At 42.6% G+C, this 27518-nt stretch overlaps 2 protein-coding genes across 2 annotated transcripts in view; both read right to left on the bottom strand.

The window, feature by feature from the left end:
• The window catches only part of LOC118787295 (solute carrier family 35 member F1-like), a 46099-nt gene extending 32952 nt beyond the window's left edge, over positions 1 to 13147 (bottom strand). The window contains exon 1 of the mRNA XM_036542812.1: positions 12766 to 13147. Within this exon, the coding sequence (XP_036398705.1) occupies positions 12766 to 12875 (110 nt within the window). The 5' untranslated portion in view covers positions 12876 to 13147. The remainder of the gene's footprint in view (positions 1 to 12765) is intronic.
• Positions 13148 to 20683: 7536 nt separating this feature from the next.
• On the bottom strand, positions 20684 to 26933 carry LOC118787463 (dehydrodolichyl diphosphate synthase complex subunit nus1-like). The gene is made up of 5 exons (XM_036543034.1): positions 26341 to 26933; positions 25359 to 25490; positions 24554 to 24706; positions 23129 to 23231; positions 20684 to 21032 (listed from the first exon to the last, which is right to left on the bottom strand). Exons 1-5 carry the CDS (start codon positions 26717 to 26719, stop codon positions 20942 to 20944), a joined length of 858 nt encoding a protein of 285 aa, XP_036398927.1. The 5' UTR covers positions 26720 to 26933; the 3' UTR covers positions 20684 to 20941.
• Positions 26934 to 27518: the final 585 nt, after the last annotated feature.

Genomic DNA, 27518 nt, shown 5'->3' with positions numbered 1-27518 from the left:
CTGAGGTCCTCTTACCAAGAAAGCCCCTGAACTGATGCTCCCAGCCCCAGTACCCTCAGTGTACCCCCTGCCTTTGAGCCTCAAAGCTGGTGGGTCCCCACATCAATGCCTCAATTATGTACGGAAGTCCCCCTCTCTGTCACCCTTCCGTGACAAACAAGTCTCACACTTATCTCTCCGTGTGACCGGGAGCAAGCGCTGGCTGATCGCCAAGCTGAGTCAGTCGCTTTCCACCCGCCTGCGATCGCTCTCGACATTCACGCCTCCCAAACCCCATTCATCCCGGGCTCTCAGAACTGCACCTTCCCAGAATGAACCCTCCTCTGGGTGATGGAGCTCTGAAATTCCCCTGACCCCCAAAAAATGCCTGATCTGTGTAGTAATTCCACCCTACAGGAGGCCAGAGAGCCTGTCCTCCACAATAAGCAGCAGCCACTTCCCTGAAAACAGCACAGAAAACCGAAATTTTCATTAAAAGGCTAGATGAATATGGTATTAAATGAAGTATTTGACGACATATTGACATGAACAGTGCATGCGCATTTGTATATTTAAAAAGTTTCATATATGAAGTACAAAATTAAGTGTGTCGCATATTGCGTAACAGTTTCTGAGTGATGGGGCACTGTGAATTGCAGCACAGAGACCCTGGTCTTTGGACAGGTGTTTATCTACAGGTCTAGTGAGACAGCACACACACAGTAAGTCCTCTTCAGCTGCTACTCCTGGGCTCACTGAATGAAGACAACCAACTGGAAAAAAGTCTCTTATGGGGAAAAAAAGCATTCTTTTGTTGGTTCTTTATCTCAGTCTGATACTCAGGATTTTGTTGTACATCAGTTCATGCCTGCGTGTTTGTGAAAGCTGTAAACACAGACGTTGTGAAATAGGGACTTTACAATTTATCATTTAAGTTGCATTTAATATAGTGCCCATCACAATGGGATTGTCAAAGTGTGCTTATGGGATTATTGGTTGTAGTACGTAAAACACACATTGCACTTTTATTTATTGATTGATTGAAAATGTTAGCCTTACATCCTGCTTTTCAGAAAACAGCTTAACATATATTTAGTGAACAAATTTAAACTTGCAGTGTCATTTGGGTATTTTTTGCAGTTGAAAATAAATATAGAGCTGGTTCATTCAGCTGAACTAATTGCTTGCATAAATGTATCTGTACTTTTTAAGGCTTGTCTGGATGATTGGTTGGAACTGCTTACTGGTGTGTGTCTGTGGGTTTAATATCCAGCCACAGTTGGCTATATAATATATTGGAATAATGCCTAGAAAGAGGATTTAATGAGTAAAATATGCATTATGTAAATAATATTCTGTTTTAGATCTCTTACCAGGTCAGCTAAAACAAGATTCCCTCTGCTACAAAACTCAAGCGTTGTCAAAAATGAATATTCCAGCATGATGACAACACACAGCACACGTCTAATTCCACAAGGAAAAGGTTAACGGGACAGAAACCGAACAGTTTGGTTTCTCATGTCAGGCAGAATTAATACTGTCTTCTGCAGCAACACACATTCAAGTGAGGGACGCAGGTATGATTCCTTCCCTCTGTATCTGCTGATATTATTGTATTATATTAAAATCACAGCCGTCACCTGCAACCCCTTACTGTTGAGGGAGCTGCTCTTTGATAACAGTTAGCCAGTTAACATGCATGTGCCAGAGAGGAGGTGCCCTTTGCTAACAGTTAGCCAATTACCAGAGAAAAGAATCCAAAATATTTTTTTTCCTGTAACTTGTGCTATTTTTATATACATTCTTGGAAGAGCAGACAAAAGGTTTCGATGTACCTGCTTAAGAGCTACCACGAGATGTGTCCACCCGGGTTGGAAGCAGACCAAGAGAAGCAGAATGTTTCAGACAGGAAGAAATGGAATGCAGTAATTGGACGATGAGGCTTCACGACTCCCGGAACGAGCAGAGCCGTCATGTTTTATCACCGAATCACTGATCTGAACCCATCACAGAGGCCTTTGCCTGTATTTTTTCCTGTGGACTAATTTATACAGTTGTTCCCTTGTACTGCATAGATCTGACAAACTACAAACATATGAACACCAGCTATTTTGACCACGTGTGCATATCTATTACAGCTGTTACCAAAATGTTAGAATTATATGTATGCATGAGTACAATAAAGTCTCATGTAGCGTTGCTCTGTAGATCACTTATCAAGCTGTTTCCAGTTAACTTTCATATAGTAAAAAAGATTTTAAAGGCCACAGAAACACATTTAAGAGAATAAAGTGGAAATTTACAAAGTTATAATTTGCTTTCATCATGCCATTATCTTCTTCCCATGAGCCCTTTGACATCATAAATATGCACTGAGATGTCAGGAAATGTGCAAATGACACAATTACGGAAGAGAGTGGTCAATGCCTCTCAGGCGGGTGGCTGGCTGGTTGGTTTAAAAGTGCAAACAGACCCTGCTCTCTCACAACAATATCTGCTACTCGGGGAACACGGCGAGTGTGAGAGCAAACCTCTGAGTCTTTCAATGATCAGTGCTGCGGCTGCGTCAGAGTTCTGAGGGGATATCTTTATTTCAAACATGCTCCCCGGCCATGACAAAGGCACAAAGGAGCATTAAGTACGGCCGTGGGGGGGGTGGGGGTGAGGGGCGTGGCCACAGTGGAAGTGAGGGGAGGTGGGAACAAAGTTTCGCTGTGAGGCACAGGAAGTGTCAGTGACACCATGCGCACGGCTACGAGGATCTGACACAATGGCCCAGCTCTCCTTTCAGCCGACCCTTCCCTCAATGAAAAAGCCAGATTCCAGACATTATTCCCCGGTTGCCAGGCAGGGAAGTCCTCATTGAGGGGCTTTAATCAGTTTACTGACTGCGAAAAGGCTTGCGTCAGAGATCCCTCTTCTCACGACACACTTTAGCAATAAAAGCAAGTGATCCCCCAGCCCCCCAAACACACATAAGCACACGCACACGCACGCGCACACACACACATCCTGTGCCGTTGCCACCACTAAAAACAGGATACTGTCCCTGCCTATTGGCCATAAATCTGACGACTGACCAAACACTGCACCATTCAGACACTTCAGAATTAAGGTGGCTCAGACAGTTAAGCCAGGCTTAACTAAGCACAGGCTCAGCCCCATGGCCTGGGTTCAAGCTCAGCCAAGTCATCTGCTGGCAGCAATCGGGAGCCCGCAATGTGTGACCCAGCTGGCTTCACTCTCCTGGGGTAGGGGTGGGTCAGCCAGCTGGGCTTCTCTCCTGGCACCTTGCGACTCCTTTTGCTACCATTGAGCTGCTGAGGTGAGGTCAGGGAGGTCAGTGGCTACCATGAGAACAGCATGGCCCGGTGCATTGTGGGACTTGTAGTGTGGAGCACAGTTGTGTTGGCACGTGTGTGTATAGGAGGACTGCATTTGCCTTGCTCTGTGCTCTTGGAAGTGCATTGGTATTCACAGTGGTACAAGCCTCGTATACAGTTAGTGATCACAATAAATTGGGCGAAAATGGCAAAAATGCAAAAAGTAATAATAATAATAATAATAATAAGCCACTTAAAATCTTTGGATTTGTCCCTACAAAAACACATTAATATGGCCTGTCATATCCTTATAATTATGCATCTGATCATTTCATATTCTGTTCTGCTGTAATGTACGCAGCTGTTCCAGTTTAAATCCCACTAACTTTGCTTTCCATTATTATGTGCATTATTCCACTTAAGTGCATAACCTCAATACAGAACCACATGCAATTTTACAGAGTTGACTGTATACAGTACATAAAATCACATACTGTGAATGCAACCTGAGCTTTCCGTTTATAGACTGTTTATTCTGACATACTTAAGACAATTTCTTATTATAGCATATACAATACAAGGTTGTGTGTGTTGTATTGCATGTGTAATTTGTGTTACATCAACAAATAGCATACAATTCTGTACGTTGTATTTTATCTATCACATACATAAAATATTTATCATAGCTAAAAGACATTGGCAGAATCATTCTTGACCTGACATTTTAAAGGCTCGTTTTCTCAGAACAGGAGATTTCAGTTTTCCCCATCAAGAATTAATCTCACTCCAATACAAGCAGACAGAGTGATAAGGGATTTTTACTGTTGTTTTAAAACTGACAGAAAGTAATGCAATGCAGTAATGTAATGCAGAAAGTCAGCAAACACATCTGTGGCACTTTGAGGAAGCACGCAACAATATCATCAATTCTGGAAAAGAGAAAGCACACCAGCTCTCTAAAACTCTACTCCCATTCGTCTGCACAGACTAGGCATGACGCAGAGCTCCAAAGTCCATTTTTATTGATTTTTACCTGAGGTTATTATTAAAGACGATCTTTTTATTTCCACAGAAAGACTCAGCTCATACATCTTATGACTGCCAGGAGGTTGAAATTCTGACAGCATCAGTAATTGAAACAAAAGAGCCTCATGAAGCAGAACTGGCCTCCATTTACCTCTGTTCCTCAGTGTAATTGTCCCTTCTGATCGCCGTTCACTGTGGCCAGATAGGGAGAAATGAGAGGGACTCAGAACAGTATCCTACACTGAGGTAAGACAATTTACTGATCTTTGATTCAGCATATCCCTCCACCTCTAAATATTGGAAGACGTCCTTTACAATAACAAATATAAACAGTTGGTTTACACATCAATTTAGCATGGTACATTCTCACAGTTCCTTCACCTAAACATATAACTCCCTATAACTGAATACTGGATAATTGCAAACACCATTTAATTGCACAGTATGCAGCTGGTCCTATTTCAGAGCCACTGACTTGTCTTACTCACATGCATACTCTAGTCACAGTGCAAAACCTCACAACTGTCCCAACAGTTAACAGGAGATGACTGTATACTGTGTGTTAAATACAACTACAAACTCATCAAGACACCTGTAACATTATTAATGATTCTCTTGACATGAACACTGCATGAATCTCAGACATGAATCTCAATGAACACTGCCTATGTATTATTGATAGATATCATCTTCAGGACATTTTTATATTATATTATAGTATAGAAAAATGCTTATGCCAAGAACATAAGAACACAGAGGGATCAAACATTCTACCCCTTCTGAATAATTTGTCATAAGGTTTGATATTGCTGAGTGCTCTTTTGCTTACATTACATAAACTGTTAAAAAGAGGTGATGACAATGGCCTGACCCTGCTGATCTGCCAATCAAACGTCAGCCTCAGAATATGATTTGCATATCGCTCGCACGGCGAGTGAAGCATTCCTGAATAGATGTCTCTGTACTAAAGCCATGTTTACCCCACAGATGTGGTACTTCACCTGAAAATTGCACAACACTTCAACCAGAAAACAAAGTGTGTGATGAAATCCAATTGGTTCTGAAGAGGCTGCCGCGTTGACCGAGGCAACCCGTGTGAAAACAGCGCATAGAAGTGTCGAGAAAAACAAACGCTGTCACCAAAGCAGGAGGCCTGTCTCTGCCGCTGACAGAGGACTGACTCCCAAACATTCCCTTTTCATGAATATTCAACAAAGCATCTTCTGTCCAAAATATGGCTCCGGCCCTTCAAGTGGTCGTTTTTGAGAATGCATAATAAGCTGTGACTGTTTGATCCCCTGATCATTTTTACAAACAGTGACATAGTGGTTTCTGAATCTCCCCTGTGATTTTTGTAACCATACAGTATGTAGTTCAAATACTGTTCTCAGATAGCTTCAACACTGTATGTGGGTGTACTGTAACTTTACGCATACTCTATGTGTAATTCAGAAACTGGCAACCTACCTCAGTGTCTGATGTAAGGACCCCAAACCAGCCATGTAAAGACAGATGGCAAAGACAGACATGAAGGCAAAGACAGACAGGTGGAGAGCCCTAGCTTAGCATGACAACTGTGTGACATGAACTTACACTGTGTCAACATACACTGTTGAAATGTAATAACCAACAGCTTCAGAAAGGGCAAAGCATACACGAAGTTATTGAAAATTCAACCCTGCACATTTAAAGTAATTCATAAGAAGTTTAGCGCAGTTTAGCTTACACAAGCTTTCACTTGAAAATCTGCCTATTTATCCAAGCTACTTACTTTTCTCTCAGTTACAACAAAGCAAACTTTCACCTCCATTCCCTCATGACCTCCATCACCAGCAGGTGGAGCATTGGTTATGTGTTCCCCTCTGACTGACTGCCTGTGAGTAGGTTGCCTGAAAAAGTTGGTGCTGTATAAAAAAGTGGTGCTGGATAACATATCTTGGTACAATTTACTTCGGGGGCATGGAAGCAATGATTGGATTTAGGATGTCCACCACAAAGACAGGTGCTCTCATTTGAAACAGTTGTTCAGCTACTGCAATCCAGAAGTTAAATTCCTCACCACAGCCTCCTAATGGTAGCAGAGGTATGCACTCTGCCAGATGTTACTCAACTAGCCCTAAAATTCCCTATCCTGAAATGTTTATAGTCCTTTCCCGGGACAGGCCTCCCTGTTCTTGCTCGGACAGTCCTGGAGTAACCTCTGCAGCAACCTCCGACAGGCCTAAAGGTCCTTTGCATAATTCCATAGTCCAGCGCTTAGCAACCGTTCCGGCAACGATGACAGCGGCCACCCTCCAAAGGGCGGTGGAATCCTCTCCGTCTTCTTCCTCCTCGGGTAACAATAGCGGCGAGGCCCGCCCCTGAGTGCGAGCCGTTCCCGGCAGGCTGGGTGACACCTCGCTGGGGCATTGTTTCGGGGGATAAAGGGGAGTCCCGCGTGAAAGGGACGGCAGATGGCAGGGAGAGGGAACAGCCGGCCGTCGTGGGAGACCACCAGCTGTCAGCGCCGACGCCCGCAGAGCACAGACAGCTGGACTCTGCACCCCCAAAACCCCCAAACCCCCACCTCCACCCCCAACACCACCACATTCCACAGCACTGCACCCTATCAGACCTCCCCAGACCCCCCGGTCTGTGAACCCCCCGGTCTGTGAACCCCCCGGTTTGTGAACCCCCCGGTCTGTGAACCCCCCGGTCTGTGAACCCCCCGGTTTGTGAACCCCCCCGGTCTGTGAACCCCCTGGTCTGTGAACCCCCCGGTCTGTGAACCCCCCGGTCTGTGAACACGCAAACAGAGCTGCTCTATGGCTAAAAAACCGAGGGACAGTGTTTGATAGGCCGTATACTACGCAAGCATGTACAAATCTGACCACTCTGGGTCTTCAGTTTCATGTGTAATGAGAACGCCCTGCTGAGCACTTTACTCCCCTGGGCTTCATTTACAAGCAAGCATAATGTTTTTTTTTTTTTCTGCAAAACTGAAAATCAGCTGTAGAGTCCAATTTAGACACAGAGGATAAAAGAGAATTTAGATACCATGAGTGTTTATGGTGATGCAAACTGCAGATAATGCACTGCAAGACTGGCCCTAATATAAAACAGCCAGAGACACAGTGACTGTGACCTCCCTGCCCCCAAACACAGCAGTGTCCCTCTGCAGAGGAACACTCCAGCCTGCCACTACAGCAACACAGACCACCAATACCCACAGATCACCAAAACCGAAACCTACAGACCACCAGCAAAAAAAAAGGAAAACAGAGAAGGCACCAGGCTCTTTAACAGGTATTATCACAGATGTTCTATTTACTGAACACTAATTCAGTGATAATTCTGTAGCACTGTTGAAGCTAGAAGTGTTCTGATTTGCTGACTCATAAAGAGCATTCACGAAGGGGCTATGTAGCTATGTAAACAGCACTGGAACTTCCTATTGCTGAACAGAACCTCCAAGATATTATTACATTACATTATTTGCATTTAGCAGATGCTCTTATCCAGAGTAACTTACATCAGTCACAGCATTTTTTTACAGTGCTATTCACTTATACAGCCAGATATTTACTGAGGCAACTGCAGATTAAGTACCTTGCCCAAGGGTACAAGAGCAGTTCCCCAGCAGGGAATCGAAACGGCAACCTTTTGTTCAAGGGTCCTGCTCCCTGAACCACAATGCTACAATGCCGCTCCATACTATGGACCTATGTAAGGGACACAGAGTTGAATATCTGTTGCGTAAATAGAATTTCTGTGGTATCATGCATACAGACTTCCCATAATCCTCTCCTGTTGCCAAAAAGGTCATGTAGGGTCTTCCTTTCAATTTACAAAGTTATTTGTAAGGGTAGGATTCTATTATGCATCCCTAACTCAGCTGTGCTCAAATCCTTCAGTGAAAGCTTGTCTTTGCAGGTAGGTAGCCTAATATTCCAAATATGTAAAGAATCTTATATATCTTATGTATATAAAGATTCTGATAATTTAATATCACATATCTGCACTGCTCAGCATCAAGGATATAAAGCAGGTTTCACTACACTAATCAGACAGCCGCAAGATATGTAGATCCCACCCCCACATCTGAATGAACAGGCGGCTCGACGTACGTCGCTAAACCCACAAATCCAATGCTGCCGCCTCCATTCATTTGACGCTATTGTTCGAAAACTTTTAATCCGCCATCTTCACTTGCCAGTACTTGCACAATGAATAATTGTATGTAGTTTTGTGGTCAGAGTTATTTGTCATGTACATGCACTTTGTTCATTAATCCAAATGGACTAAACAATCTGCGGATACGTTCACAAGACTAGTATTGTACTGAAGGAAAAGTATTTAACGTTTTTTTTTTTGGCATGTGCCTAGAATAAAGTTATTATGCCAATGAAGTTATGCCAATAAGAATTTCATAATTACACATCAGGCAAAAACACAACAGAATGTGTCTTTTAATGTGGAAATATTTGACCATTGTATATTTTCTAATACAATATTAATTTTGGTATTAATATTAATATATTTAGTATTAATTTTGCTGTTTTGTAGAAATAATATTTCTGTTTTGTGTTCCTTCAACACACACGCACACACTCACACACACACACTCACACACACACACACACACATTCAGTATTGACTGTTATAATGTAATTTGTCCTAAATGGCATAAAGCATTGCATTGTTTTGCAAAGCAGGAAATCCTATTAAGATCCTGTAGCAATGTCACCCAAATAATTTTCGTTGAGCTTCATTTGCACATTTTGGGCCAATTTGGATGAGAGCTACTGTGCAGGCATGAATGCTCCAAGACATTTTTACTTTTCATATTGATAACAAGTTAGTCATGTTTTTCCAGCTTGTTCTAGATATCAAGCAGATCACGTATATACTGTACAAAAATTGAAAAAAATGGAAAAATGTTAGCATGGTTAACATATTTCCATTTGGTAACATATTATTGACAACAATAATCAAAAACAACACTATACACAGAGGCAGTGAGAAGTGGAACTGTTCTGTATTATCATAGCAGTCATAAATCATAACTTAATGACTCTGACTGCACCTTGTCACTATCCAAATTAAGGTTTGGACCCACGGCTCTTTCAGAGAGCAGTCGGAGAGCAGGCAGGTACATCAATATAATTACCCTAATCCTTCCGAGTTCACTCATTCCTCACAAGCTTACCACACCTGAAATAAAGATTCAGAAATGGACAGAAAAGCAGAGTCATGGTATGCTAAGCCATAACAGTATTTTATATCATAAAATGTTACATACAGTGGTATACGTTACGCAGCTATACTCATGCTTGAATCTGCATTCTGTTCCACTCCTGGAGACGCTGTACTGTAGGAATTGAGTTTCTCTAAATGTTTCTGCTTTTCATTTTCTCAGCTAAACAAGCAGGAAACATGGAATTAATTAAGACCACGTTTGCTGGGATAAAGTGTCAGGACAGGTATATCTGAAACGCAAATCAACATACAGTGTTTTCCTCAACAATGCATAAAGCCAAAGGCCTGCTGAGACAACAGACCAAGGTTTTTTAAAGACCTTTAAATATGTATTATATATTAGATTCTTTCACTTTTATCCCTTTGGAAAATGTATCTGTGAAAATGGAGCTAAATCTACCAGGCTGAAAACAATGAATAAGATAAACAAAGAAGACAGCAGAAGAAAAAGACCTTGTGCACAACGTTTTTGAGGTGCTGATAGCTAAAAGTAATCAATCCAAAGACAAATATGTACTTTAGTCTTTCCTTTATAGGATATTTTCAAACTAGTTTCCATCAAACTGGCATGTATAGTACAGCTTTATTTATTTGCTAAACTGACACCCTTCTCCACGGCAACTTGCATAGCTTGAAATTTACATAAAAATCAGTTTATACAACTTAATATTCAGTGAGGCAGTACAGTTTAAGTACCTTGCTCAAGGGAACTAAAGCTATGTCATGCTGAAAATTTGAACCAATAACTATTCTAAGCGTTCTCTGAGGTGAACTCCATCTGCGGGCGGGGAAGTTCAAACATTAAAAAAAGAGAAACTGCATAATAAAAATGGAGTCAGTGGAGGACAGTAAAATTGTACACCATCAGAAGACAAGAGCGTGTCCCGTCTTTGCAGATTTAAAGGACCCCTGCTGGTCAAGACTTTAAGAAACTCATGAAAAAAGTTTAACTGCCAAGCAATTGTTAATTATAAATGTGATTATCTTTCCAGACCATCTCACAGAGCCAATTTAAAGTGCACAGTCTGAATGAAAGCCATCAGCTTCGCACTGCTGAGAGTTACTAAGGAGGAAGAACAACCAGAAACTAATTTTTGAAAAACTGCATTTCACCTGCAAAAGTACTATAAAACTGTATATTCCGGGATTAGACACTCGTTTAGATCATGGTTCAAAAACACACATTGTGTTTGTAACCAGACATATACACACTTTATATACATACTATACATACAAACACTTTATACACACACATTCATACATCCTGGCAGTACTGACATGAAAGCCTTATGGGATTTACTTGCACTTCCACTTTTCATTCAAAGCATTGAACATTTTCAGAACAGTAAACTTATGCTAATATCAATTTCAAATGGGACAGCTTGAGTCAGTCCGCTGTGCTTCTTATTGATTTGTTATTGAAGTTATACTTGTGGTATGGCTCTCAGCAAGACATCTCGTACAGTCGTGCTTCTCTTTGTTTTTATTTAGTTCTGAACCAATTCTCTGCCAAAAGCCTGTTTTGTGACATTTGTCCAGAATTGAATGAGGCAAACTGCTCTGACCAGGCATTTAACATCATTTAATTCTCGCAAGTACCGTTCTTGCCTGACAGGCTTTATTCTTCTCCAAAAAAAAAAAAAAACCCTGAGAATGTGAACCGATTTATATCAAATGGGTAGATAGTCGACTTCCACACAGCGAAACACACACTTAAGGATACGATAGTGTCCTTCACTATCCTTCGTCAGTCAACTCCAGCCTCCTCCTCACATAAAAACCTAATATAAATGACAATACTCGAGCTCGCAAAATGTGACGGAACGAAGACAAATGAGGTGTGGCGTGCGTGTTATCCGCGCAAGTCGTGAGACAGACGGGTCGAATAATTCATTACTGCCAACAACAACGCAGCACTGATGCTGGTTGATATTGCCTCAAATTATTACTGAAGGAACTTGTTTGCAAAAAATAATTTAATTCAATCTGTAGTATAGAGTAAAAAAAGATTTTTTAAATTCAAAAAATTAATTCGGTTGCTCGTCGTTTGCCAGCAAGTAACTAAAAGGATACTGACATCAAAACAGTTTGCAATGCGCCGGAGCACCAAACTCATAAAACTTGTGCTGCTCCCCCGTTAGCTCCTGGACCTATTGTACCGAGCGCCATGGTATCGGAATATCACGGTGCAACCACAAATATGTAACACTGAGTCGGGGTTTTATTTAAGTCTTAGAGGAACAGACATCCCGTAACAGAAATCACTCAACCCTTCCGTTTCTGTAATTTGTGAAGTTTCCCCCATCGTGCGAATATTTGTTCACGCAACATCGCCAAAAGCAACTTCCACCAAATCTAGAGTCTTATCTTCAGCCAATGCAATTTTAGACAGCAAACCATAGCTATAATAAACAAATGCTTTCAGGAAAAAAAAAAACCTGTGGAGCAACAGATGCACGGTCTATTGCTATTGCTATTGTGCAAAACGACGTTGAAACCAATGTGATGTGTGATTTCGGAAAAATACTGTGTAAGAGCAAATAAACAATAATAAATGTAGAAAAGAAATGCAATCTCAACGTGAGTGGACTAAGCGACACAGTTATGTATTTCAGAACAAACACTAAGCGACACAGTACCTATTCACGGACAGCATCCTTTGCACGTGACTGTGGCCGTATTCATGAAAGCATTTAAGTATTCATTGTATTTCAAAACTTTATCTTAAATATTGCGGCGACTGACTGTAATATAACATAATAACATGACGGACGTAAAATTACTCCAATCCACAGCATAAATTTCAAATATATACCCCTCTGTATAAATAGATTTTTTTGCTTTTTGTTCTTCCTCTTTTAGAACAATTCATATTTTTTTTATGTTTTCTGTATTATTGTTGTACTGCTGTAAGATGAGGCGCCGTCCACACTACATAGCAAGCTCACGAAGTTACGACTCAGTGTGGCGTTATGGGAAGTTGTATGTGACGCCTTGAAAAACGTGCTCGGCATTTTAAGCGTGCATGCATAAGTTGCAATTTTCAAAACAGACGAATTTATGTGCAGGCATGTATCCCAGCTGACTACTGACTAGTGCTGGCACGTTTCAACACAGGAATTCACTGCCTAGTGCAGAAATCACTAGGATTCTAATGAAACTGAAATTGAAATGAATTCTCTATGAAAATCTTTCTCACCTGTTAAACACTTTCTTTATCCTTTGTAGCAAGGTTGGCGATTCTGGAACGGTTTCGGCAGGGATGTTTTCAATGGTAGTAACAACATGGTCCTGTTGCACGGGGATCATCGCGTTCGCAAAAAGAATCTATCAGACAAGGCGCATTCTGCTAAGTGCAAGAAAGGGGTATGGAATTGCGTCAGGGAGGTATCAAATCTCCGGATTTTTCAGCACCAACTGTGCACCTTAGCTCTCCATGGTTCCAGGGTAAACAGGGGAACGTATATCCCGAGAGAAAAAGAGGCCAGGTCGGTCATAGACAGTTACTTGCGGACTCTTTCGCGGTGCACCTGTTCCCAGACACGAGTTGTGTATGAAGAGATCCTTTAAAGCGTGTTTCCCGAGCCCCGGCTCTCGACTGCCGGCAGTGCTGAAAGGCGTTTGGTTTTTAGAGAGAGATAAATGATTCACCCAGCAGGGGGAGACGTTTCACGCACACCAGCGCTTTCTTCTCAGGGTTGCCAGAGCCGGTGTAAATCCCCTATTGACCGGAAGATTAATTGGGATCATTAACACCGCTAATAGACAGTTGATAACGATCAGTAGCCATTGCTGTATTTACAGATGCGACTGTACAGATGGGAAACTCAATAATAATAACCCACTTTATATTGCTGCTGTGGAAAAACATAAGGACATTTCATGCGCACAATATTGTCAAGATCAGCCCTGTCACTCGTATCGCACTCACATATAGTGGATTTACTGACGAAGCACAGGAAATATATCATTCACATCAGGAGTGCTGGATGATTTTTAAAACACGTGTCAGCAGATTCTGTCATTTATCCTTAAAAGGCTCACAAAAAACCCAGATGTTCAGTTATTACCATTTTATGCCTAAAATTTATGATTGTGAATTTACTGCTTTACAACAAAAATATTCAATGTATCATTCATATTTATAGGTGATGTAACCCACACCCAAAGTCACATCACCATGGCTTTGACACAGCTTTATTATTCTGCAATCACGGTGGCTGGCAGCTGCCACTGAGGGAAATTAGGCAGAGAACTTAGTCACCTTCAGGCTGAATATGGCTCTGAATCCATTACTCATGCTGAACGAACTATTTAAGTCAATCAATGTGAGTACTGTAGTGCTGTAGTACTGTAACAGTGTAATTAACCTTATTTAAACTGGTATACCCGTTAATCATGTGGAACAATCAGAGCAGATTCATGACCCTTAGCTTTCAGGTGAGCACTCTGATTACGCTCTATTCAGCTCATTGGCTCCACCGAGTCAGGGTAACACTGATGGTCACAGCGTCTTTAGGGGTGGACCCTACCAATCCTAAGCAGGACGGGGCAAAGGTCTCAGAGTGTGTGAATGGGGTTGTGGAGCAGGGAGAGGCAGAGAGTGTGGGGAGGGGGTGGGGGTGTCCTCCGTGTGACGGACAGACAAAGAACTGCTGGAGTCTGGCCGCTGCTTCGTGTTAAGAAGCCAGAGGCACCTTCGTCCCTGGCTGAAGCCACCATGCAGACCAAAAGAGCTCACTTCCTCAGCTTATTCATAACCTCAGGTCATTCATGCAGCCGGAGAAAATGTACAGGGAAGTGCTGCAGAGAGAGCCGGTTTCACTTTTTTAGTACAGGAGCGCAAGGCTGTCGAGTCTTTTATGTAAATGTAAAGCAGTAGTGCTTAATGTCGTCACAGACATGAGCAGCCCGGGCTTCATCAATATTGTGGGATATTATTTACATGAACAGCACAGTTCTTTTTAAATTATTTATTAAGCATAAGTTTTTACTTATATTTATTTTAAGTATAAATTTTAAATTTTTGTGCAATGCAATGCAATTTTGTGCACATGGGATATGAGAATGAAAAAAACAAGAATATCTACTTTCTTCATTGATTTTCTCACCTGGGATGGTCAGGCCACCATTATATTCCTACGAGTCAAAACACGATGCACCACAGTGCAGATCAGTCCTGAGGTTCACAGCTACAGTCTGGAAGTGTTACTTTACAGAGTGACTTTACAGGGGCCTGTAAAAGGTCTGTGTGAGGATGCACTGCAATGGAACCTGCAGCTGAATCTCATAAAAGCAGGTGTATTTTGGAGGGTGACAGAAACAGCAGCTCATTTATTGCAGGTGTGGCAGTGTGCCAGAGTAAGGCTGCCCTTCCTCGGCTGTGCCTTACCTCTGCGGAGGAGAGAACGCACAGCAGAACAGAGAAAGACCCCGACAGCCATCAGACACCAGCCTGCAGACTCAGACAAGTCCCTCCGGTCTGCACAAAGGAGCATATTAAAAAGTTACTGTCTGCTGTGTTAAATAACTGCAGTGAGGCAGTAACAAGCTGCAGTTGGAGAGTTTCTTTGAAGATAATTCCGAGGTTTCATTCATAATTCAGATGCATTCGATTTTCCTCCTGTCAGTGCCACTGGACGTGGGACTGTCCATTTGTCCTCAGTGTGTTTACCAATGCGGCAGCTGGTCCAAAACAGCGGATGTCTGGTGAGTACTTATGAGAGAATATTCAGTGGCTCCCAGAGGAAAATGCTGGCATCCAAACGGGATACATATAAGAAAACAACAGCTAAACTGTGAAAGCTCTATGACACGGCCCACTAAAACACAATTACATGTAAAGATTCAAAACATGGTGACAACAGTGTACCAACTGAATGGGCTTCACCTGTCAGAGTGAGGTCAGAGTGAGTGCACAGTATCTGGTCCCAGAGTGCACTGTGCACTGACTGACTGTCTCTCTTTGAAACACGCTTTCAGAGGCTTCCAGCGCACCCGTGCCAATGAGCATGGAGTCGAACTGCTGATGGCTGTCTTATGTCTCATTTTAATGCATACATTTACATAAATTTGGCTCATAATTTTATCCTCACATGATATTTATAGCATCCCGGTATGTTTTGATTGCATCCTCACATTTATTTGTATCTCAGCTTGGAAGGTTGTGGTGCAAATACATCTGCCTTCGCAGCACTGACTTCAATTATAGATTTTTACTTGTGTATTATCATTTAAAAACAAATGCTGATGTGTGAAATTATTTAATACAGTTATAATTTATATATGAATTCACATTTATGTGGTGTGTTGCATTACTATGTTGGGTTCAATATGTATGAATTTTAATACAATAAGAGGTGTTGCTGTCAATGATAGGGCTGAGGGGTACAGTTCTTTGGCTTGAAGTCCCCCCCCCCCCACCCCCTTGGCTCGTTGACCCTTGTTTGGACATCATATACAGGAATAGAAGTAAGGAGGAGATGGGGTAGGGGAGGGATGCTGTGAAAAAAGCTGACATGAAAAGGAAGTGATGAGTGGGATTTTTATACTTAAGAATGAGACGGATTTGTTGATTGTGTACACTGTGTAAAAAATTCTCCTCCTGAATCTTCGTTTAGAACCTCAATTATTTAAAAAAAAATCTCCTAATCCTCTGAATATTGTGAAACAGTGGTTGTGCAGAATTGTGAAATGTGAAATGTGGAATTCCTGTGGTCTTGGACGCACATTCATTTACATAGCTTCTGTCAAACTGAATATGAATGTATGCATTATAAACTCAAATTATGTGATGAAAATGGCTTTTGATGCATTTTGGGTCAGTTCCTAACTGTGAATGTAGAATGCAGGAGCAGTGGGCTGTGACAGTGACGGTGACGGCCACATCTCAGATCGGGACTTGGCTGATCTTGACCGGTCCCTCTTATCTACAGTCACCCTCGGCTTCTCTGCCCCAAACTGTGTTACACAGTACGCAGCACTTCCTTTGACCCCATCAGTCCCATGAGAAAGGAAGTCAACATTTTTTTTTTTGTGATTAGATTTTCTGGTTGGTTCATTTTGTCTGACATTTCACGTAATCTGTATGACATTTATATAGATCCCCATCCACCAGTCCCCAGATACCATTGTCACCCATCTGGGTTGTCATGGAAACACATGAATAAATTAATTATTTACTAGCATGGCAAACATGCTTATCGTTACTTTCATACAACTACACATTTTCACATTTTTACTCCCATTATTCGTTTGCGCAACTAGATATCCCGTACACTGCTCATGGGTATAATAACCATTACACTACATTATTGTTGTTTTAGCAGACGCTCTTATCCAGAGCAACTTACATGGGTTACAGTCTTCTTTTTACATGTTATCCATTTATACAGCTGGATATTTACTGAAGCAATTGCGGGTGAAGTGCCTTGCCCAAGGATACAACAGCAGTGCCCCGGCAGGGAATCAAACCAGCAACCTTTTGGTTACAAGCCTTGCTTGTCACCCCTATGCAACACTGCCTCCCCATAACAATGCCTCATCTAGGATTCGAACCCGCAGCTTTCAGGTTACAAATGCAGCTCTTTAAAAGGTAGCTCTGGCCATGAGTAAAAATTCGTCACATGCTACCAAGTACTTACTGCAGATGCACACTGAGAGTTCTGAATTTCATTATGTCCCATAAGCCTAGAAGCCAAACCACCTTCATCACTCAGATACAGAATGAGCTATGATAGGAGCGAGTCAGACTATGAGTCCTCCTCCACTGACATAATTAATGAGTGTTATCTCTGGCCTCATTTTAATTTTGTCTTCTTAGCACACTGAGAAACACACCAGTAACTTCTGCTGCTTCTCGTGCCTGTGAGAGATCAGGGAGCTGTTTGTGGGAAGCTTTTTTCAGAGAGTTTTTCTGCTCACTAAACTGAAACACTCTAGCTGGCTGTACGGCTGACTCTCGTTATCGACTGGAGGAGGAGTGTTATGAGCTTACAGGACTCTGTCTGAAATGCTTTAATACCCATGTAAGTTCTAGATACACATCATAAATACACATCATATTTTAATCATGACCAGAAACTTGAAAGGAGTGCTCTGCATAGTGAAACACAAATATGAATGCAGAACTGTAAATACAGTGCTAGGATTCCCCAAAGAAATAAGGAAAATGTTTTGTAAAGGTTCGAACAGACTGATAAAAAGAAGGATGAAGGAAAAGTCTCATTGAAAAGATCCTGATTACATACTGCAGCTAACGAGCCCTCCTTCCTTGCAAAGCTCCAACCTTAGCATGTGAATGGAGATGCAGGTTTGGCACTCGCACAAATTAAGGACCCATTGAGATATCAATCAACGCTGAGTGATCCTGCCCTGGGACCCAGCTGTAATTACCGTAATTACTGAAATCAGTAATTAATCAACCATATTCTGAATTTTAAACCCTGAGAAGTGTGCTAACACAAGACCGCCATCCGGCTTATGCTTATCTGGCAGTATCCGCTTTATACGTGTGTGTGTGTGTGTCTGCTACGACACACACCTGCTTAAAAACTTGAAATGGCTGTGACTGCCTCCAACATCTCTAAACAAAACTCTTGTCAATAAGCCTGACAGAACTGCAAGCTTTTAGAAACAACTCCCTGAAAATTGGTCTTTTTTTAAATAAAAAACAACTCGTTTCACTTCTCCAAAATCCTAATAACATCAACCATTTCACTCATCCAGAGGGATTTTTTTTTTTATTTGTGAATTGAATTATTCATGGGATATACTGACACAGAGATTAGATGCTGTCCTTGAAACACTGTGCATTGGGATCTATTTATGGTGTCTGTAAAAGCAACACGTACCTCATTAACCAGGGCAGACACTTGTGTCACTTACCAGTGAATGCCTCTACAAATACTACTGATTAAAATGAACTAGTGTCAGACAGTCCTGCTGATTCACCTCCATTCGCATGAGGCAGACAATCCGTCGAAGAAGTAGACCTATTACCAGAAGGTTGTGGGTTCGTGCCCTGGCTTCTGCTGTACTCTTGAGCAAAGTTCTGATTTGCTTAAACACATGGTTTAATAAACGGAGAAAGAGTGAAATATAAGACAAGTAATTCAACCTTCAGGCAATCAAATAAAAAATGACAATACATAAATAACATGCTGTAAAGATCTGGTCAGTAGGAAACTAATATGAATAAATACACAGACAGGCAGGGAGACCTCTCAATGGGCATGGAAGTTTGCTGCAGTGTCACACCCAGGCAGCTCGCTGAGGAAAGCAGAAAGGGGGGATACATTTTAGAGCTGGGGAACCCCAGCTAACCCCAGTTTAACTACACTCAGGAAACGCCATAGTCATGAGGACCCGCAACCCGTGTTCTCCTCTGAGGAAAGTCTGAAGCTTCATGGTCCTAACATGGGTGGAGCTACGCTATTAGCCTCACAGACTTGCACCAGTCTTTTTCTGTGATTACCAGTCTTTCGATTTGTTCACACAGTTCAATCAGTGATTGGCAGCTTATGGTGGCTCCACCCCCTATAGGGGCCACTCCCCCTTCGTGACGGCTTCAGCTGCCGGAGAATGTGCAGCATCTGCATAAGTACAGGACAGCTGCTCCGGTACAGAGCACTGCAGTGCAGGAACAGGACATTTAACCAGAGGGTATGAGGTTTATATTTTGGGTTTATTTATTTTATCTCTGCTATTGCACTGCTCAAGCATAGTATGGCCACCATAATCCATTAGGTGAAGCCTGAGAGCTGTGGCTGAGGTAAAAAAAAATACAGAAACATTGTAGGATGAAAAAATAAATATCATGCAGGTGTGGAACTGGGTTGCCTGTTTTTCACAACAGTGCAGGTCTTAAAAAACCTAATCAAAGCAGAAACCTCCATCAACAGAGGCTGCAATGGATGGAGGAGTTATTTAATGCGGAGAAAAAAAAAATCAAAATATAATATCCGCAGGGTGCCTAACCACAAAACTAATGAAATAAAGCATTCAGAAGAGGCAGGTCATCTGGTCTCTTTCATTATATTTTTATTCACAGAAGTTGTGAGGCTTAGGACTGGTGTACAGCACATGGTCTGAGCATTGCTGGCTCACAGGTGCACTGCAAGAGCTCCTCTCTCTGAACACTAGGTGGCAGCACTGCCACTAGGTCAGCCATCCATTCGATAAAGGGCTACAACCTCAGTTCCAACAGGGCTGACGTGTGTACTCATTTCTCCTCCAGCTTAGGTGCTTAAATTTCTTATCCAAAAGAATGTGCATTCTGACTAATGTGAGAGACAAATATTGAATGGTTCCCAGGACTATATGTTTGAATAATCGATAGTAATCACTGTGAAACTTGAGTGCTGTTTACTCTTTGAAAGGAAATCTGCATTCACTCACATTTTCAGATAAGGAAAATACATAATGATGAATCATGTTCTGTTATGCAGGGTTCTTATGCTTCGTCTCACAAATACAAATGAAGAAACCAAATTTTTTGTTAATTTAAATGCATCTGAATACCGATCCAAATGATCAGTTTGATATCATAGCTGAATACTGGGTTAATCCAATATTTGGTCTCATTCCTACTTCACAAGATCAGCCTTTCTGAAAATGATGCAGCAGAAGGTTGCATACAGATTCTATACACAAATATTTTACCGCAGCGTTCTGGGAAATGCACCAGCATAAATGGATATAACTGGACAAGTTAAGCCAGGGTGTTTTGTTAGAACAAAAACAGCACGCACACCAGCCAACCAGGAACTGAGCTGGACACCCCTGCTACACACACTGAATACCAACTCTCCTGCACCAGCAATTCAGCAAGCTCCACTGCGACTGCACGCTCTCAGAGTAACGGCACCTTTATAAATAAACCATTTATGCATTGTTTGCCCACGTATGGGCAACAGACACACACACATTTTTTATATTCTCTAACACAACACAAATCTCATTTACACTTTTTGGACACAACACGTTTTTATGACGACAAATTGGAAAAGCAGCAAAGCGTTTATATAGTACAGTGGACAACTCCCCCTGCAGGTGACAGAGACTTAGCCTCCTTTATCCCCACGCTGACGACACAATCAGCTCCCCTTCGGCTGCAGTAGCCTATGGTGACCACAAGGGGTGCTGAAGAGACGTGGACACAGTAACCACAAACGGTACACCATGGCTCTGCTCCTTGGACTCACTAAGAGGAGTCTCAGAAGTAAAACGTGGAGGGGAGGAAGAGGACGAGATGTGGAGGATGCACCGTTTTTTTTTTTTGGTTCTCGGGAGGGGGGGGATTGTGTAAACATGAAGAGACAGCAGGTCCCCGGAATCCCCTTTCCCTGATCCCAGATCAGCCGCCGAGCACCTCTTCATTTCCCCTCCCTCTGCTCGCAGGTGGCGTAGCGCTGTAGTGCGCAGTAAAAGTCCTCGTACGAGACCTCCAGGAGGGAAGGCAAGGAGCTGCAGGAGGAAGAGGAGGAGAGGCGAACAGTGATGGCCTACCGCGCTCATCTCAGAAACACAGTACAGCCTGGAATACACCTTTCCATTCCCTTCAGACTCTAATGCTCCTACCGCGCTCATCTCAGAGACACAGTACAGCCTGGAATACACCTTTCCATTCCCTTCAGACTCTAATGTTCTTTTGGCTGCCAAGATTGAATACCTGAGCACAACGTCTTTCCCCAAGCACTGAATGAAAATGCAGTTTCTGTGCTTGTAAGAATTCACCACAGAGAGATATGCATTCTCTCACACTTTCAGGTAGTAGAATGAGATATGCATTCTCAAGCTTTTAGGTGGGAAATGAGATATGCACTCCTACTTTAAGGTAGGAAAATGAGTAATATCCACGAATCAGTTATTTCACACAGGGTTCTGGGGCTCTCTTTCATGAATTTTGATGAGCAAGAATAAAATGACTTTTGCTCCACTTCTTTCGTAATTAACATGCAGTCCAGTGCCAATCTAAGTTATTGATCAGTGATGCCATGGTCGAATGACCAGTCTCACTCCCATTAACTGCAGGACTTTAATGCTTTCGAGAGCCACCAGCACCATATAAAACCAAACCGCTGAAGTTTGTTGCAGGCAAAACTTTCCAACTGTGCATTAAATACTGTTAAAGTGAATTCATGTGAATAAATATTGAGAATATTGGTGTCTATATAATTACATTACATTATTGGCATTTAGCAGTCGCTCTTATCCAGAGCGACTTACATCGGTTACAGTTTTTTACAATGTTATCCATTTATACAGCTGGATATTTACCGAGGCAATTGTGGGTTAACTACCTTGCCCATGGGTACAGCAGCAATGCCCCAGCAGGGAATCAAATCGGCAACCTTTTGGTTAGGAGTCCTGCTCCTTAAACACTATGCTACACTTACACTTTGGACTAAGCAATACCAAATTCATGCACAGGCTAGCTGGCTGCACATTTCATTTTGTTAGTATCACTTTTTCTTCCTGACAGAGTTTTTTTTCCTGACAGTTCTTAAGGTTTCCTTTTATACCATGAGTAACTGCCATTAGAGGGATTACTCTGGTCAAAGTCAGTTTGAAAGAATCAGTGTCTAAATGATGGACAGCTAATGAGACCAATAGAATGTAACAGAGCATCGCTACCCCTAACACCATTTGTTCTTACACCGGGATGCTCATAAAGGAGTCGTTGCAGTGTCTCAAGAGAGAATGTGTAAAGCATTGTGTAACAGCAAATTTTCTGCTATTGTTTATTCATTCTTCTCCCATTTGTTCCTTATTCTGCATAAATTGCTGATTAAAGTTTTACAGCGATTCATTTTGAATTCTGCCAGTGCAAGCAAAAATAAGTAGCGATTTAAACCCTTTGCATTCAGTCATCAGAGAGTTTGGCTTCAGACTGCTCACCCATTGAGATTAATTAGGTATTCCCCATTCATTTTAAACCAGTGTGTGCTGGTGAGGGTACTCAGAGCACTGGCAAGGCTGAGTAAGGCAAGCAAAAACGTGTCTGTCTGGCGGAATATTTACAGTACACCCACCTGAGTAATCAAGGAGATTGACTGACAAAAGCTTCCATTGTGTTTTTTCATTTTAAACGTACAATTAAGTTATCATTTTTATAGTGAAAGTTCAACCTTGCATGTATAGCAGTGAGTTTGGAATATCTTTCAATGCTAAATAAACACAATGAGTGGAATTCTAGATGATGTTGCAAGTAAATTAATTCAAAAGGCACCTTGCATGATCCAAAATCCAGAAAAACCCTGGGAAAGTGTCTGGTAGGACATACTAAGCATTTAAAAGTCACTCCTGTAATGGCCATGCACCTGGTGTGTGCAACCACACACTTTGCCTGAAATTAATTTTCTTTCTTGCTTCTTATGCACTAATTAATCAGATTAGTTCTGAAAAATCATTTTCAGGTGGTATTACAAATGCTGGGTAATGAGATTACTCAACTATTGCAATTTACTGAAAATTTGACAGGAGACAGTCCTAGGGGCCACTAGTGATGAATGAAACCCAGGTGTGAGTGCTGGTGACTCGGGTTCGAGGCAGGTACTCACATGAACTCCGTCAGACGGATGTGCCAGGGGAGGAAGCCCAAAGTACTGTTCACCTGGCCGAACTTCAGAACCAGGTCTGGGTCTGGTATGTGTTTCTGTAAATCTGAACGAAAGACACAACAGAATCACAGTTAGTTACTTTACATTAGACTTTCTTCTTTTTCTCCCCATTTTCACTAACCAATTAAGCCCACATCACCTCAGGACCTCAGCTGACTAAAGTGCTGCAGGATGACGTACACTGCCAACCCCACTCACAGGGGCATTACAGGACCATGGACAGTGCTGACTGTGCTCACAGTAGAAGTGCAGTACCACGGGACAGAGACGACCCCACTCACAGGGGCATTACAGGACCAAGGACAGTGCTGACTGTGCTCACAGGCGAAGTGCAGTACCATGGGACAGAGAAGATCCCACTCACAGGAGTAATGCAACACTATGGACAGCTCTGGCCCTACTCACAGGCACTGTAGCAGCTGTAGCCCATAACTAAGCTCAGTGGCTGCAAACTACTCACTGATGGACCCCATCTTACCACAATGCTGTCCTGCAGAGTATTGGTTTTTTGTCTGAAATACTTGTGATACATGTGATGACGTTACCATGATGATTACCTAGGTGTTATGCACTCCACCGACTGCCCCTTTAACTGTATGGGTATTTACTTGGTTGGGCACTGTGTTTTCAGTGGGCTCTGATGAAGGACCTGGGACTGAAAGTTTAGTAATAAATCTGAAACTTGCACTGATTCTAAGTGCACAGAAGTTTTTCTCCTTCTTAGTTTAGAACTTTAAAACATCCCATCTCAGACCTGCGGGCTGAACCTAGAGGCTCAGGGAACTGTGCAGGTCTTCACATTTTTAAATTTAATTGGATGATTCCCCCCCCGTGAAAGAAAAGCACATTTTCTAGCATAACGAAGTACAGAGTGGGTCACCAAATCTATTCCTCCTGAATCTAATGCTTCTGCGGGACAGTAATACCACTGGCTGCCCTCTCTAATGAGATTCCACAGAATGGCCCAAATGTCGCGGGAAACATTAAACCCTGTGAGGTGGCATTCAGAAAGTAATTCACTGCTTTTAAGAGGGCTTCACCTGGTGTATGCACCTCATGCCCAGAAAGAAGTCATTCATTTCTGCTAAAGGAGGGGGTCAAACTAGGACACAAAGTTTTCTGTTCCTATTCCTCCTTGCAGCTCGAAAGAGTTTTAATTACATGGATTCAGAGTTCTAAAAAAGTTCACTCATTCCTGCCGGGCTGCTCTTAAATCCTGACACAAACAGCCTCGCTGGCTGAATGGTCCTATACAGTAGCTCTTCCATCTTATTTCAGTGTGGCTCTCGGAACAGCTCTGTGCAGGAGGAGGATAACTGTGAGGGAAAGGAAGCGTGTGGCTACGGGTGCTTGCGCGGGCCTCACCTCCGAGCGTGGAGTCCAGCATGCCGACGTCGATGTCCACAGCCCTCCTCTCCCTCCGCTCCACAGCCCGGCACAGCTGCTGGGCCGCCTGCACGATGCCCGGCCGGCCGTCGTCTGCAGAGAGCACCCTCACCGAAACCTGGTACGCCAGCGCTGCGAAGAGAGAGGACAGCACAGAGCTGTCACTGACTGTGCCACCCGAGTACACCTGGGCTGCCTTCTCTCACTCTCACTGCTGCACTGGCTCACTAACCCCTCACCTGCTGTGACCCCAAAATGCTGATAGCATTTACACTCAATCACCCTAACCCAACTGGTTAGCTCAATTGCTTGCTCACTCACTCACTCACTCTGACACGGTTGCAGTGCAACCACTCATTCACCCTCCGTCATCCTAACAGGACTGGTGTTCTCACTCACTCACTCAGCTTACACAGTCACATCATATTGTCCAATCAGAGCTCTAAATCACACACTGTCAGCACTCAGAACAATACAACCAGTTCTAACAGTGTCAATGACAGGTATGTTCCTTTCTCAGTTGTAAAATCTAACCTAACTTAAAAGTGATGAAAGTATATAATTGGTTCTCTTTTCAACAAAAATCAAGACTAATTTTACTAATTTATTTAGGTAATCGATATGTAGGATTTTTGCAGAAATATACAACTCAAGTTACCAACATATATATGACATATATTGCAGATTAGCCTGTTGACCCCTTAAAATCTAAACCACTGATGCATATCTTTGTGTGCACAGAGAAGGGATCTTCACCAAAAAAGCTACAACAGCCTCTGCCTACCGTGAGGGTTGTGTTTCTCACTGCTGTTGTTTAAAAACTCAACAGCGTAATCTGAACTGTCGAGACCCAGGAGTTTGTCTTGCTGCTTCAAGATTACATCTGTGAGCCTGGCGCTGTTTCTTCTGAAGACTCCTACAGAGGCAAAGGACAACACAACACAATTTTTCATACTACAATAATGATAATAATAATAATAATAATATGAACCACAACAAATGTCAACTTACCTTGCCTACATTACTCACTGGCAAACAAGGCAGAATCAATATATATATGGTAATAAACAATCACACAGTAAAATAATTGCATCATAGCTGGACAATGCATGACGCAATCACGAATTAAAACATCTGACGATCAATAAAAGTTGATAACATGAGAGTATGACATCAAATAAGGACAACTGCGAGCCAAGAGAGCTTTCCTGGGCCAGTCCTAGCAGCTACTGATCAAACTTTAGGAGGCAGTAAATGCCTTATATAAAAGAAACACACAAGAGACAGCACAGTAGTGAAGCTTATGAGCAGAGACGTTTCTTGTGCTTTTGTTCATTGACAAAGCTGAGTTTACTGTGGGTATGGAAAAGTAATTTTCCACATTTCAAATACAAAATTAACCCGACTGGGACTAAGGCGCTCAAGCACACCGTCAACACTCATTCTCTATGTGCTGGTTTCTACGCTAGCTACCACTCCTTATAGCCACTATACTGTGGCATAATACTGTAACAAACAGCATTTTATGGCGTATTTACCTCCATAAAATTTAGTTAGCCAACAAGATAGCTAGCATATGAAACTACAACACCCTGGTAGAACACTAGCTATCATTAAGCTAGCTAGTCAGAGTCAAGTGGAAAGATGAGGTAGCTGTTGCTATAGACTATCACAATCGCATATTTAGATCCGGCTCTGGACAGATAATATTGACATGCTTGTATATTCATTCAATAACCGGCCGCCACCTCATTTCGGCTACTGACCTTGCTGATCGTAGACGCTGACATATGATATTCCCACCGCCATGCACCACACTACAAGGTTGGCTACGTCTGTGTAGCGTGGCTCCTCGTCCGCTATCAACAAGCCGACATGCAGCGGCAGCTTCTCCAGAGACCTCGGGTCTGGTCCCCAGGGCACCCGGCGACAGCCCCGCTTGCTGGGAGGCGGACCCAGTCTTATGGTCTTGTGGACGTGGTTCTGGAGGCCGAACGTCACCGGAAAGAGCAGGGCTGCCATAAGTCGCTTCCAGACCCGCCGGTTGAGACCGCAGAGGCGGGTTCGGAGCCAGGTGAGAAGCGCTCGCTGGAGGTGCAGAAGGACATGCAACACACGCCATGCGAACCCGTACACAAGTGCCATAGCTGGCCAGCTAATCTAGCCAACGTTATACCGTTAAATCTTCCCCGGTAGAGTCCTTCCGCTTATCGGGAATCCCTTAAGGTCCTCATGGCAGTTCTCAAAACGACAGCACCAACATGATCATCCTTCCCCAGCGTGCAGATCAGCCAGGAACAGTATCCTCTAGATTATTGCTTCTTCACACGCTTCCATCTCCCCGACTGCCATGTTTCAAACCTTTACACTCTGGACGTGCCGTGTGACATGTTCGCCCCGCATTGGGTAACACGACCGACTACGCAAGCGGTGGGACGAGCGAAATGAAGGGTTCCCGCAAAGTATCGCCACCTAGAGGACAGCATGTAGAAGTGCAGAAGTATCGATATCCATATTGGGACAAATTGAGGTTCGTAAGATTGAAAAGGGAAAGCTTTTAAGTGCTGCTCTAAATCGTTTGTCTAGCGATCTATCACTTTGCTTATGTAGCTTGAGATCACCCACTGCCCATAATGTGATGGCCAGCTTGAATTCAAGCACGCACCCCTGATCAAAGTTTAATATGTATGTAATGTAATGTAATTGTATGTTTTAATAGTCAACACGACCTCTTTAAATAACTCCAAGGAACGTGTTGGGCGTCCCAAACACACACGAAATGTATGACAATTAAAAGGTTTATGTAGTAGTATCTGTTAAAAACCAAATAATTCCCTGGAGTCTGTCATGTAAGCAGCCCAGAGGCTTTAACTCTCATTTACAGTCACACCAAGATAAAGATCTACTGTTAAACAGTAGTCATTAAACATAATAATAAAGTAAA

Source organism: Megalops cyprinoides, chromosome 12 (genome assembly GCF_013368585.1).
Source record: "Megalops cyprinoides isolate fMegCyp1 chromosome 12, fMegCyp1.pri, whole genome shotgun sequence".
Lineage (NCBI taxonomy): Eukaryota > Metazoa > Chordata > Actinopteri > Elopiformes > Megalopidae > Megalops > Megalops cyprinoides.
This window is presented reverse-complemented; position numbering and strand designations above follow the sequence as displayed.